General features: G+C 39.6%; 1 protein-coding gene across 17 annotated transcripts in view; it reads left to right on the forward strand.

Annotated features, from left to right (window-relative positions):
* Window positions 1-3,007: 3,007 nt before the first annotated feature.
* The window catches only part of Mff (mitochondrial fission factor), a 29,556-nt gene continuing 18,828 nt past the window's right edge, over window positions 3,008-13,735 (forward strand). For 5 of the 17 annotated variants that reach the window (XM_075951976.1, XM_075951978.1, XM_075951981.1 and 2 more), the window contains exons 1-5: window positions 3,008-3,198; window positions 6,045-6,153; window positions 7,028-7,197; window positions 8,184-8,404; window positions 10,034-10,203. In XM_075951976.1, the coding sequence (XP_075808091.1) occupies window positions 7,160-7,197; window positions 8,184-8,404; window positions 10,034-10,203 (429 nt within the window). In that variant the 5' untranslated portion in view covers window positions 3,008-3,198; window positions 6,045-6,153; window positions 7,028-7,159. Of the gene's footprint in view, window positions 3,199-3,379; window positions 3,499-6,044; window positions 6,154-7,027; window positions 7,198-8,183; window positions 8,405-10,033; window positions 10,204-13,735 lie in introns of those variants that run through there. The other 12 variants (XM_075951989.1, XM_075951982.1, XM_075951986.1 and 9 more) reach the window with 5 other exon arrangements.

The raw sequence follows: 13,735 nt of genomic DNA on the forward strand, positions 1-13,735 counted from the left end.
ACAAAACGTTTGTTTTAAATTTGGTGCTTCAACTTCATAATTTCACAGTGTGCTAGAACAACCAACTTGTCAACGGCTTGTTTTTGCAAGGTAAACATTATTAATTTATTTATAAAAGTATTAAAAAATGTTTAAATTTGAATTTTATTGTTAATTTCACAAGGATTTTCTATACTTCAAATGTAACTTACTACCACTAAACTTAATTTAATATTTTCTGTATAACCAAGTTAAACTTATTTAAAATATATTGACTATTTTATGCTGTTATATCCTGAAAAAAATTATATTACAATGTACTAATATTTCTGTAAATATAACTAAAGTTCTATTGTTTTGACAAAAATAAAATTAAAAGAACAACTGTATCAGGTCTTTGTTCTTTTAAAGGAAATAAGTTTGTTTTGTTTTATAAAAATAATAGCCACTGTAAGAACAACAAGCAACTTTGAAGTTAAGAATATTAAATCTGCTACTGTTTAATATCCATTCTCACCCAAAATAACCATCAAATTAAGACAGTAGATGATAACTACAGTATTTTAAATCTTGACGGCTAAAAAAGTAATCTTGTCATAACTGAAAAGTGTATCTGAAGAAAGAATATCTGAAGTGAAAAAAGAAAACATTTTTGGATGTAAAACCCTATTAGAATTTAAGTCCTACTGGGAAGCGTAAATAGTAAAGGCTAGAAGTAATTCAACAGGATGAAACTAAATGGATCAGATTGTGTGGATTTATATACTATAAGGCGGTAGTCATAAACAGAAATGTCCACATCAGTGAGACAAGAAAAGGAGACCCAGCATGAATCTACAACACGGTAAAGAATAGACTCTCCATATGAATAGTTAGAGAAATGCCCTCCATACCACACACCCTGCCCTTCCTCCCCCCCCTTTTTTTTTGAAGACTGTACCTAACACTATTACACTATAGTGTAACCTAACACTATTAGAGTAGGTACTCTGACATGCTGTGAAGCAGTCTTGTTTAATAGACTCAGACGATGCCAGAAGATAAATGACAAATCAGGGTTACAGGAGAAGACTTGGGTTTGGTAAGTAGATTATGGATCTTTATTTTTTTAATGGTTATTTCAGAAGATTTTTGTTGAAAAGAAGGGGGAGTAGAGACAAAAATATCAATCTGTAACATTGAAGAATTATAGAAAGTAATGGAAACAGTGGGACCTTCACTTTTAAATGTCTTGATCACACATGATCTACCCAGCTTAACCTCTACTTACCCTAAAGGCACTGACTTGGAATGACAGAATACTACTATGTATGAAAAAAGATTGTCACAGTAAAGTAGCAGGACACAGCACCAACAATAGGCCACTTTGGAATAAAGATTATTTTGAGAAAAAAGGTGGTTAAAAAGTCTAAAATAAAACTTGCATACGAAAGCTAACTTCCTTGTACCCAGGAGGAAGTTGTTCTTATAGCCAAAGTCATATAGACAAGATGAGAAAAACAAACAACCTAGTTAGACTAACTCCCATCTTCCTAAGCACTTATCCAATGCTCTGGGCCAAATCCCTTTGGGCCAAATTCCTGGCCCCCCAAAATGTTGTCTCACATTTTTACAATTTACTACAATGGCCAGTTTCTAATATAAATTTTGGATCCCAGGTGTCTCTTTGGGCCCTTATTTCCCTATACTCCAATGTACAAGCAAACATTACTAAATAAAAGTTGTATGCTTCTCTTCTGTTCAGCTACTGTTTTAAGTCAACTTAACTGGATTCCCACTGAGTTCTTAATAGGGTAAAGGGAAATTTTACTTATCCTACACCAATATTAGGAAGGATGCAAGAGTACAATTCAAAAAGCTTGCCAAAGTATTTTGAAAGAATGATTAACATTTCTGGGGTATCATCCTTGTTTTTGTTGTTTTGAGAACGGTACATTTGGTGGTGCTGGCAAGCCGGAAACTCCCCACATCCTCTTATCTCTGGTTCCTAAGTGTTGTGATTATTGGAATACGCCAAAGATTGGCTTTGGAATAGCTTTATATTCAAGACTGCACCACTTGAGTAAATACTCTTCCCTTACACAAGGGAGTGAGAGATTTATTCCAAAATCACAGCTCTATACAAATCTACATGTTTGTCTCTTATACAAAATGGTTTAGTGTTTGCAAATACCCTATGTACATGCCCACAAAGACTTGAAATTGTCTCTAGATTACATATGTTTAACACAATATAGATGTGTTATACTTTATTAGTAAGGAATAACCACAAGGAAAAGAATGTGTATGTTTGATATAGATGATGTCACAGGCCTCCCACTCCCTACATAGCCTAGGCTGGCCCGGAACTCCTGATCCTCTAGCTTCCTCCCAAGTCCCAGTACTGGGATTTCTAAAGTGCACCAACAGTTTCAACTATGATAGGAGTGGATGGAAAAGTGAGAAATCTTTTCATGGTTGACTCCTGGGATGCAAAACAGTGGATAAAATAGTTAGGCTGTTTATGAACTTTGAGGCACACGTCGTTTTTCCTGATTTGGCTTCCATTCTATTCGTCTATGAGGGAGCGAGCCTGGTTCTTGCTTTCCAGCCGTATTCTTCCATAGAGGAGCCATAAATTGGATGATTAGATTTGAAAGAGGGTTCTGACAGCTATTATTTTCAAGGGGGAAATTTAGCTTCCCCCTTTTCTAAGATTCTTAATTTGTAGGTTTTAGGGAAAACCAAAATTAGAGTGTTGAGGAATTATTCCCAATATTTAGTTATATGCGCAAATTCTCGGGCCTCGCACGATACGAATTTTGATTCAGGCGGTTCCTTAAAACAGGCTACTAGTTTACCTTGCAAACTCGAGGTTCTCAAAGATCGCGATGTCTAAAAATCCCCCAACAGGTATCCAATCTAAGAACTTGAGCGGTTTAACCTGAGGAGGGAGCGCTTTGCCCACAACAAAAATGGCTCTTTAGCGACGTCTCACGAGCCTGAGCGTAACTTCCGCCCTTCCTCTGTCACATGATAAGGAACCTACTTCCGCTACGGTTCCTAGGAGGGGCCAGTCCTGGCCGTTCTCGCGTCTGTCCCGGCCCGCCGCGGCCGCTCCGCCGCTGCTTTGCCCGGGCGCCTTGGTGCGCTCGGCCAACGGCCTCTTCGAGTGCTCGCCCGAGCGCCCCGGAGCCGGCGGGCGGCGGCCCTTTCCGGGGACCCTCCAGCGGGCCCAGGGTGAGTGCTGTAGTCTCTCCCAGCGGGGTTCCGGGCCTAGCGCCACAGCCGTGACCCCCGCCTCCCGGGCCGGGCGGAGCGGCCCCGGCCTTGGCTTGTCCTCACGGCCCTGCCCTGCTGTTCTCAGGGGCCGGCTTCTTCACCCTTTCTACCTGGGCATCTTGTTCTGTGGAACAAAAATCCAATTTAATGACGAAACAAACAAACCAACAACAACAAACCCTATCGGGTTTAGGAAGCGGGAGGAAGTCTGTAAGCTTGGACCTGGGCTGTTTTTGCGCACCTCTTCCTAGGGGCCAGGTACCTCACAGCATGACCTTGAGGCTGTCGCGTTTTTGTGTGTACGCGTTTTGTGTGTACGCGTGTAAAACCGTGTAATTCAAGAAAGGCCTTTGGGAGGCCCTGAGCTGGCCAAAACGTTTATCTTTGCTCGCTGGTGGCTATGCCGGCTCGCTCTTTGGGGTGCCCTCTCGGAGCTAGGTTCCGGAGCCCTTATAGCCCCCGACCTCCGTTTGCAAAAATGAGCTCTTGTCTTAATTGCAAAAGCCAGAGTCTTGGCTTAGGAGCGGGGCGCCTTCCCTGGGAAGAAAGAACAGCGCACTGCCTGAATTGATGGCGCTTTCTAATTGCAGAGAACTAAAGCTTGAGCCCAGTAGTGCTATGCCGGCCTCCGCAGGGAGACGGTGAATGAGAACGTATGTCTACCCCCACCCCCCAGCTCCCGGTGAGAAACACTCTCAGCCCCTGGGCTACTACTAATGAGATTCCCCTGAGAAAAACTAAAGAGAGAAAGTAGGGCGGTTCAGTCCTGGTTAGTTTTCTGAGCACGCACTTACATTGTTGGGGGTGGGGGGGGAGGGTTCAAGGACTTGTGAATTGAAATAGATTTTTCATCAGTGTTGTCTGTGAGGTTCCTAAGGATTGCTTTTTACTGAGCTGCTGCTCCGGGAGGAACTGTGGCTTGTCTCCCTTCCTGTCTTGTCTTATCTCCCTTCCTGTCCGGTAGAGCTACTTCGTTTTAGTTAGGTTTTTCGGTCACTCTTTACTCTTGTGAATTTTTTTTTTGTTGTTGTTGTTAATAGATACTGGATTGGGGTTCTTTCTGTTAATATTTGAGTTCCTTATAAATTCTAGATCTGAGTCCCCTGTCAGAAGTCTAGCTGACAAAACTTTTGTAAACTAACTCTCCATTCTAATTTGTTTAGAAACTTTTTATTTTATGCAGTGCCATTTGCCAGTTCTTGCTATTATTTCCTGGGCTCCTTGGAGTCCCTTGCAGAAAGGCTATGCCTCTGTAGCCTCAAGGTTTTTGCCTGTTTTCCTCTAGGAGACATTAAAGCCTTTGATCCACTTTGACCTATTTTTTGTAATAGTTTTGTTTTTGTTACATGTACTTATGCGTACAATATGTTTATGTTCCAAGGCATTGATTAAATATTTCCTTTAAAAATAGATTTGCGTTTTAAAAGATTAAAGGCACATTAAAGAAGAAATTCAATGTGGGACCCTAATGAATTTGGAAAATATTACTGATGTTTGGGAATGGCCAGAACACGGACTGTGACATCAGTTAAGAATCTAAGGGAGATTTTTCTCAAGTTATACATCAGTCATGTAGTGATTACCGAGCAGACTCTAAATGGCAAAGCATGTGGAATTAAAACCTTAGCCCCAAATTAGGTTTATTTGGCACCAAAGGATGTTACCCAAAGTATCAAATTTAATGAGGAAGAAAAATAATTAGATCTTGTCTATTTTATTGAAACATAAAAATTAAACACTGAGGCAATAGAAAGTTAACAGAAAAGTTTTCTTTACTTTTGAAATTTAGGTCGTTTAACTTCAGAGGAAGTTAAGGTCCTTTTAGTGACACCTATCTGTTCTTGGTTCCTGAGTCTTTTCAAACTAAAGATTCCTAAGTTAGGATACCTGTCGTGGGATGGAATGTGGAGAACGTTGACATATGATCCCAGGAACAAGTTACTCTCAGGAAGTCACACTGGGCCTCACCAAACGCAAGTGATGCTTAGGAAGTTACCCTGGGCCTTATGAGGCCCAACATAAGATAAGATATTTCATTTTCTTGCTATGCTCTGCTTTTCTGTTGTAGGACTTTTTAAGGTAGTCTCTCTGTGTGATGTAAGCTGGCCTTGAACTCTTTCTGCTTCAGCCTCCTGAATGCTAGGATTATTCACCACTCAGATTATGTATATATATATATATATATATATATATATATATATATATATATATATATATATATGTCCTATATATATATATAGAGAGAGAGAGGAGCGCTCAGCCCTCTCTATATGTTTTTATATATTTTATACAGTGTTTATTTATTTCTGGTTCTATGTTTTAAAATGAAAATTTAACTGAATTTCCTTACTAAATAGATGATATGTATATATACATTAGTTTAACTTGAACTTATCTTTGTCCTGCCAGCTTTCTAGATAAGTCTTACTTTACATCAGTGTTTTTCAACCTTCCAAACACTGCGACCCTTTAATACAGTTCCTCCAGCCATAAAATTATTTCATTGCTACTTCATAACTGTAAGTTTGCTACTGTTATGAATCATAATATAAATACTTGATATGCAGGGTATCTGATGTGACACCCAAAGGGTTAAAAACCACAGGTTGAGAACCACTGCCTTATATGGTAATTAGTCACAGGGCCCTGTCTGTAACACTAAAACTTGGGAAAGCTTGGAATTCTTTCTCTGTTTGTTTTGTTTCTTAGTGTCAAGTTGTGTATTTTTACTTGAAGAATTTCCAGCTAGGTATCTTATAATGGCATCATCTAGCTTCTTAATCACTGTATTTTTTCTCCCTCAGGGACAAAAGTGGCTCTCAGTCTAGCACATGCATATTGGAGCAGTTGAAGGATTTACTATGAAGCCCAGAAGCAGATAGTGCCAAATAGCAAGTCTGTTATTTCACATTTGTAAGTAAAATTTTTTTCTTTGGCTCTGTTTTCTTAGTCGTTAAGGCATCTGCATGTCAGTTCCTTAAACAGGAGACATTTAGGCAAAAAAAATAAGAGAAACTGGTTAGCAATCGTAATCCAAGTAGGTTTACCACACTAAGCAACCTCCAAGGAGTATACTTTAAGGCCTGGAGTACATTTCTCCTTTAAAACAAAAAAAGTGATGGTAAGACATCTATATTGAGCCAGGTGGTGATGGCACACACCTTTAATCCCAGTACTTGGGAGGCAGAGGCAGGTGGATCTCTGTGAGTTCGAGGCCAGCCTGGTCTACAAAGTGAGTTCCAGGGCAGCCAAGACTTACACAAAGAAACCCTGTCCCAAAAACCAAAGGCCTTAAACTAATTTGCAAAATAACCCCTGTGATTAAGACATTTATATTGTCTTTAATGTTTTATTGCTCTTGACCTATAATATGCTTTGCTGGGAACTTAGTGTAGTTTGGCTTCCTTCTCAGGAAACCACTTATGCACCAAATTTTTAGGCAACCTCAAATACATTTACTTTTAGCCTTGCATTTTCTTCATGATTTTTTTATGTCCTCTTAGAGTGTGATGAGAGGAGTTTTCTGGAAGCCATATTTCCCCCAATCTCACTTCACTTTTCTTTATATTGTGATAGAACTTTCAATTATCCTTATTGCAAAATCATGAAATAGCGACTATGTTTGATACCATCTCTCTGACTTGTGAGGTGCTGTAGAGTGGCAGTTGAGACGTTTGAAATCTGGATTCTCAAATCAAACCATTTTAAGCAAATAACTACTTTTATTCATAGTTCTCTTATGAAATGAATCGTTGAAATACTGATTTTTATTCTTTCTTTTTTACAGCTGGAAAAGCAGTGTCCGTGTTGTTATGTACACCTCCAAAAACAGTTCAGATCTGTAGGGGAGTTGTTGTAAAGTAAAGAGCTGCAGGGTAGCAGTGTTAATAGCTATTGTAGACGTATTTGCTCTGTTAAAATGAGTCAGAAAACGGGCAGTGACACACCACTAGGAAGGTCAGTGAAACTTTTCTCAGTCGAGCTGGTTTTACAGGTTGGACAGACAGTAGCTTAAAAGCTGCTTGCCATAAGCTAACCGTGCTCTTTCATGCTTTCCTTAGCATTTTTTATTTGGGGGCAGCATTCTTTCAACTCCATCTCCCTGGAATCATGGATCCCTCTCCAATTTAGAGGTTACTCGATGCATTTGCACTGTTTTCCCTCAAAGATATTTGATACTTCTCAAAACTAATGTAAGAATATGATCCTAAATATAGGTTAGTATGTGAACATTTAAGCCCTGAAAATAAATGTGTGCATTAAGGATTTATTAATATAAATCATGTATTTGACATTCATTTAATCTCAGTCATCAGATTCACTTGCAATAAGAAGTTTTGATTTGTACTATGTAATTTTGAGGGAGCTATACTTTTTTTTTGGTAAATTGAGCATTAGCCTTATTTACCTTTGGATTCTGATTTTCATTGTTGACAGGATTTATTTCTTGCACGATGCCAATTTCTGATTTCATTGCTATTAAGCCCAGGCATATTCTTCCACATAATTAGGATTTTTTTTTCCTTTGCAGTTTTAAACATTGGACTGGGGCTTCATGCATGTTAAACAAGCACTCTACCTCTGAACTATGCTCTTAGCCTTCTGATTGGGAATTTTAAATTTTGTTTCAAGCGTTTTTGAATTGCATATTTGCTTCCATGCATATTTGCTTACACAGAGAATGCTTATGTGTATGCATTTGTATTGTGGTTATATAATACTTTAGAAATTTGCACCTACTCAGTGTCCTCAAGGTTCATTTTCAAATAAGTCAGAGCTTTATGCTGAGGAAGGTGTTTTCTTTGATTCGTTTTCCTTTCGCTTGTAAGTGAGAAGTTTCCTTTTGCACTGTCTGTGTCCGGTGTTGTCTTCTGACATCACTGCGTAGAGGAATTGACGTCTGCACACTCAGCTACCCTCATCTTCATGTTTTCCTTCTGTAGGGTGAGTGGGGCAGCATTTCCTTCTCCCACTGCTGCTGAGATGGCAGAAATTAGTCGAATTCAGTATGAAATGGAATACACCGAAGGTATTAGTCAGCGAATGAGGGTCCCTGAAAAGTTAAAAGTGGCGCCAGCAAATGCTGACCTGGAACAAGGATTCCAAGAAGGAGTTCCCAACGCCGGTGTTATTATGCAAGTCCCAGAGAGGATCGTTGTTACAGGTATCTCACACTTGATTAAAAGTGCCCCCAATAAATCTTTTCTTTTTTTATGAACATTTAGGTTTTTCAAAATATTGAGAAAAGGTATTTTTACTAGTTTTACAAATGTATGTAAGCCCCACAGTCCTGTTACAGAACATTGTCACCTCAGAAGACTTCCTGTTCCCATTCTCCATCATTCCCAATCCTTCAGCTCTCAGCAGCCATGATCTCCTTTCTGTACCTAGACAGTAGATTTGTCTTAGAATCACCTGTAAATGGAGACGTACAATATATTCTGCTTTACCTAGTTTCTTTTGCTAAGAGTAATTTTTTTCTTGTTTTTTTTTCAACTGTGGGGCTTTGAAGCTAGGATCTTGTGCACTCTGGGCAAATGCTATACCTCTGAGCTCAACTTGCTGCTCCTTGAGTAGTTCTCATTCATGAGGCAGAGTTTACATTTTTCACGCTGCCCTCGAGTTTGCCTGCTACAGAGTCCCAGTCCTTGTCCCTGTCATCCTCCTCCTTGGGCCTCTGTACTGCTCAAGTTGCAGGCCTGCCCCACCAAACCCTGTTTACTTTCTACTTTGTTTTTATTTGGGGACAGAGAGTTAGTGCACCTCTGAGGCACTCAGGGTCCTCCTGCCTTAGCTTCTGAGTGCAGAATTGCAGACTTAGGCTTGCTTGCATGGCTAGTGTAATGCTTTTCTGAGACTCCTCCACATTGTTGCAAGTGTTATGTGTTCATTCCAGTTAACTGGTAAGTAATATCATTGGTTTATTCATTGATAATTAATGGACATTTTGCTGTTTTCTTTTTGAGATTCATAGGATGAAATACATAGGAATATTCATGTACAAATTTTTAGGAGTATATATACCTTCATATCTCAAGAAGTGAAATGACTTTAAGTTATATTTAACTTTTTCAAATGTTGACAAATTCTTTTCTAAGTTGCCATGTTTCTTTTCAATCAATATTTGTTAGTTTTAGTTATTTTATATCCATTTCCCTAATGATTGATTACTTTGAACATTGTATGCATGTGGTTTTGGCTTATTTACTTTTTGTATTTATTACTTTTCTATTGCTGTGATAAACAACATGACCAAAACAATTTGTAGAAGGAAGAGTTTATTTGAGTTTACGGTTGCAGAGGGATAGAAGTCCATTACTGTCACTGGAGAGGTTTGGTGACTGAAACAGCAGACCGAGTGCTCACATCTGGAACTATGAGCCCAAAGCAGAGAGAAAGAACTGGGATTGGAGTAAGGCTTTTTATCTCAGAGCTCCCTTGCCGTACCTCCTAAACCTCCCCAAATAATGCCATCAACTGAGGAACAAGTGTTCAGATGTGAGCAAGATTATAGGGGACATCTGCCATTCGAATCATATATTCAAATGTTTTGCCAATTTGAAATTTTCTGTGTTGTGAAGGTTGTGTACTTAGAGACAGGTTGCTTGAGTTTTTTGTTTGTTTTTGGTCACACACACACAAACACACACATAGTAATTTCTGCACCATGGTGTTAAATAATTGTTGAATACCAAATACCAAAATGAAACTAGTGCTGTCAGGTAGGTTGTAATACAAATCTGACGGGGCATAAAAACATTAAACAAACACCCCCACCCCTTTTTCCCCCTAGGAAATAATGAAGACATTTCATTTTCAAGGCCAGCAGAACTTGACCTCATCCAGTCCACTCCCTTTAAACCTCTGGCACTGAAAACGCCACCACGAGTGCTCACGCTGAGTGAGAGACCGCTAGATTTTCTGGACTTGGAAAGACCACCTCCAACTCCTCAGAATGAAGAAGTAAGTAGAATTACCTTCTCTTGTATTTGAAAGAGCATAAGATAAAGTTAAAGAAGAGTTAAGCCACAAAGCATGCATTAGTCATATTTGTTAGGAGTTTTCCATGTGGCAATACTGGTGTCAGTTGATTTTACAGTTCCCTAAATAAGGTATTATGAGTTTGTTTTTGTTTTCTAATTTAAAAGTTATGTGGTGCAGTGAAAATCTTGGAAGAGCAAGTATTGCTACCATTTATGTAGACTTAAAAGAAGAACAGCTATAACTGTTATACCTATAATGATGCAGAGAGTCTCAAAATTTGTTTTTGGTCTCTGAGTGCTGGAGATCGAGCCAGCACTTGGACCTGCTAGGCAAGGGCTTTACTACTCTTCCTGGGAAAGGAAGCTTTGCACTAAGAAATAATGAATGACTCTGCCATTTTGGTATGGAATCATCTGGCAAACAAAACTAAGAAACCCTTTCTCTTGACACTACCCATTCCTACAGCTTGATATGAAGTTCCCACCAAGTTATAACAGTGATGTCCCTATTGACAGAAAGTTGGTGTTAAAATGGACTTAAAGAGATGAACAGTAAAATTAAAGTCTTGCCAATGACGTTGACTTAAGACCAGTATTGAAGCCTGTTCTTAAAGACTGTGTGCTGACATTCATTTTTATTACAACTGGCACTCCTCTGTCTACTTTAATTTTTCCATTATGCATTTCATGTAAACCAGGTCAGTGCAATTCCTAGGACATACTCTCTTTTTACATTTAGTTTCTTCTTAGGTGATTAAGCTCACATGCTCATAAATACCAGAATGAACATCCTGCATATCATCTTTGTGAAAAGCACTGCAATTGGAATATTAATTATGGCCCAAAATTATCTAAGTTACTTCTAAAATTTAATTTGGCAACCATTTTTTGAGATTTTATGTATGAAGCACTGCAGTAAAAAGTATAGTACATACCTGCCCTCTGTAAGTTTTCCATCTGTATAGGACAAGGTGAGGAGATGACATTAGTACACACAGAGCTTCTCAAGTTCTTTAATAATGGGAAAATCGATGGACACTTTCGGTATGCATGCTGGCTAATTTTATATCCACTGGATACAGGCTAGAGTCATCTGATAGGAGGGAACACCAGTTGAGAAAATACCTTCATAAGCTGCATAAAATGGGGTTGTAGGCAAGCTAATTATTGATTGGGGTGGGGGAGGTTGGCCCGTTTTTGGTGGTGCCATTCCTGGACTTAAATGGTCATGAGTTCTATAAGAAAACAGACTGAGCAAGCCGCGAGGAGCAAGCTGGTAAGCAACACCTATCCATGACATCATCTCCTGCCTCCAGGTCCAGCCCTGTTTGAGTTCCTGTCCTGATTTCCTTCAATGATGAACTGTGATATGGAAGCATACACTGAATAAACCCTTTCCTCCCTAACTTGCTTTTGGTCAGAGTGTCTCATCTTAGCAATAGTAACCCTAAGACAATATGTGCAATGTTTACCAATATTTGGAAGACACCTCTAGACAAAAACATGGCTTGGTAATCCTACCTACCGAAAGAATTGAAGAGCTGTGCAGTAAGTCATGTGAACAGGGCCTCAAACTTGAGTGTTTGAATCATGGCTATTCTGAAAATTCTTAGAGTAGATCTGAGTGTGTGATGAAGGAGACAGAGACTTTTGCATCAACACTACCTCTCAAAAAGGAACTTCCGTAGGTGGGTAGTGCCAGGGTGAGATCTTTCAGAGGACATGGAAAGAGGTCTATGAAAAAGAGGTAGAAATTATCCCTGTGCGTTTTGTACCTTGAAGAGTGTGTTCAAACGAGATTTGACCTACCATCATGTCCAGTCTGTCAAGCAGAAGTATGCTCTGGAAAGATTAACTGTAATAACTTTTAAAGGCTCTTTGAAAAGTTCACTTAAGTACAAAGAGAAAGCAGACCCCAAATTAGCTGTTCTTACTTTAGAGAAAAGTACAGTAATGCTATTCATTTGTAAAATAAACCAGAAGAGCACTGAACCCCCATATGGACACAAGAAGTATCAGGTGATCTAGGAGGAGCAGTCATTTGGCCTGTGAAAACCAGGACCTGATTTTGGAAAACAAGAAAAGAATATTTTCACAAAGGGAGCTTTTGTTCAGTCCAACAGGCCTCAGCAGAAGCAGTCAAATCCTGCATCAGTTGTGTACAGATGTACAGCCAGAGCTGATATCCAGCTCAAACAGCCTTATCATGGGTATGCTTAGCACCAAATGCTCCTGGAGGCTGAAGATTGCGCAGAAGTTAACCTAGCAAGCATTCAAGGCAGCAGGTAGTTATCAGTGCCCTCTGATGGCCCAATGTAGTTGATCAAACCACCGTGAGATGAGAAGCAGACCATAGCTGACCTGAAGTATAACAAGCCATACTAGTGTACCCATAAATTCATTGATGATGATGACTTCCAGGTGTCCAGTGCATGCTCCGGTATGTCCTGCAATGGCTAAAAATAAAATCAAAAAACTCATGCATATGAATCTCATCACAATTTCGTGACAAATTGTTTACTCTCTTTTCTTCCCCCTTATCCATGGGAAGAGGAGCTGGGAGTCCGGGAACAGAAAAAGCAAAGTGTTAAAATGAGAACCGTTTTTGTGGTTTTATATTGTGCACATACACCCATGGATGATTGATTCACATGCATTCAGTCTTTGTTTAGCTACCAATTGCACCCTTGTCGTGAGTTTCTCTTGCTGTGGTTAAACACCGTGACCAAATACAACTTGGGGCGTAAACGGTTTGTTTCAATTCCATGTGACAGTCCATTATTGAAGAAATCAAACAGGACTTGACAGGAGCTAACATACAGACCATGGAGGAGTGCTGATTTCAGGCTTGCTCTCCAAGGCTCACTTCACTTATGTCCTTGTAGCACCCAGAACCATCAGCCCTGTGTTGGCACCTCCCACAGTGACCATCAGTAAAGAAAATGAATTACTGGCTTGCCCACAGGCCAGTCGTGGGGCACTTTTTCAATTGAAGTTTCCTCTTCCAAAATAGCTCTAGAATGTATCAAGTTGGCATAAAACTAACCAGCATACCCTTGTCATAAGCAAGACCTCTTCACAGTGACACATTGCTCGTGCCTCCGTCCCATAACCTTAATTATTGTCTCAGCTGTTCTCCTTGTTAGTTACTCTAAGTTTTGGAAATTGATCATATTTGCAATGTGGAAGATGTCCACCCGAGGTGTTCTCTCCACAACCTCCTACTTTTCCCCATTGCTCCAGTCAAGGTCCCAGAGAGAGCAAGAATTATTCCTGGAGGGGGTAGTACACACATGTAATCCCGGCACTTTACAGGCTGAAACAGGAAGATCACAAATTCCAGGCCAACTTGTGCTGTATTGTTTTAAAACAAAGACCTTAAAAAGGAGTGTAGGGCAAATGCTGAGGTCTTTGTAAAACAGATGTTGTTGTTGTTGTTGTTGTTCTCGACCTTTTGTCATTACATTTGTTAACTCTATTGTCTGAGTTTTCTTAGCCTGTGATTGCTCTGT

This window comes from Microtus pennsylvanicus, chromosome 17 (assembly GCF_037038515.1).
Source record: "Microtus pennsylvanicus isolate mMicPen1 chromosome 17, mMicPen1.hap1, whole genome shotgun sequence".
Taxonomy (NCBI): Eukaryota; Metazoa; Chordata; class Mammalia; order Rodentia; family Cricetidae; genus Microtus; species Microtus pennsylvanicus.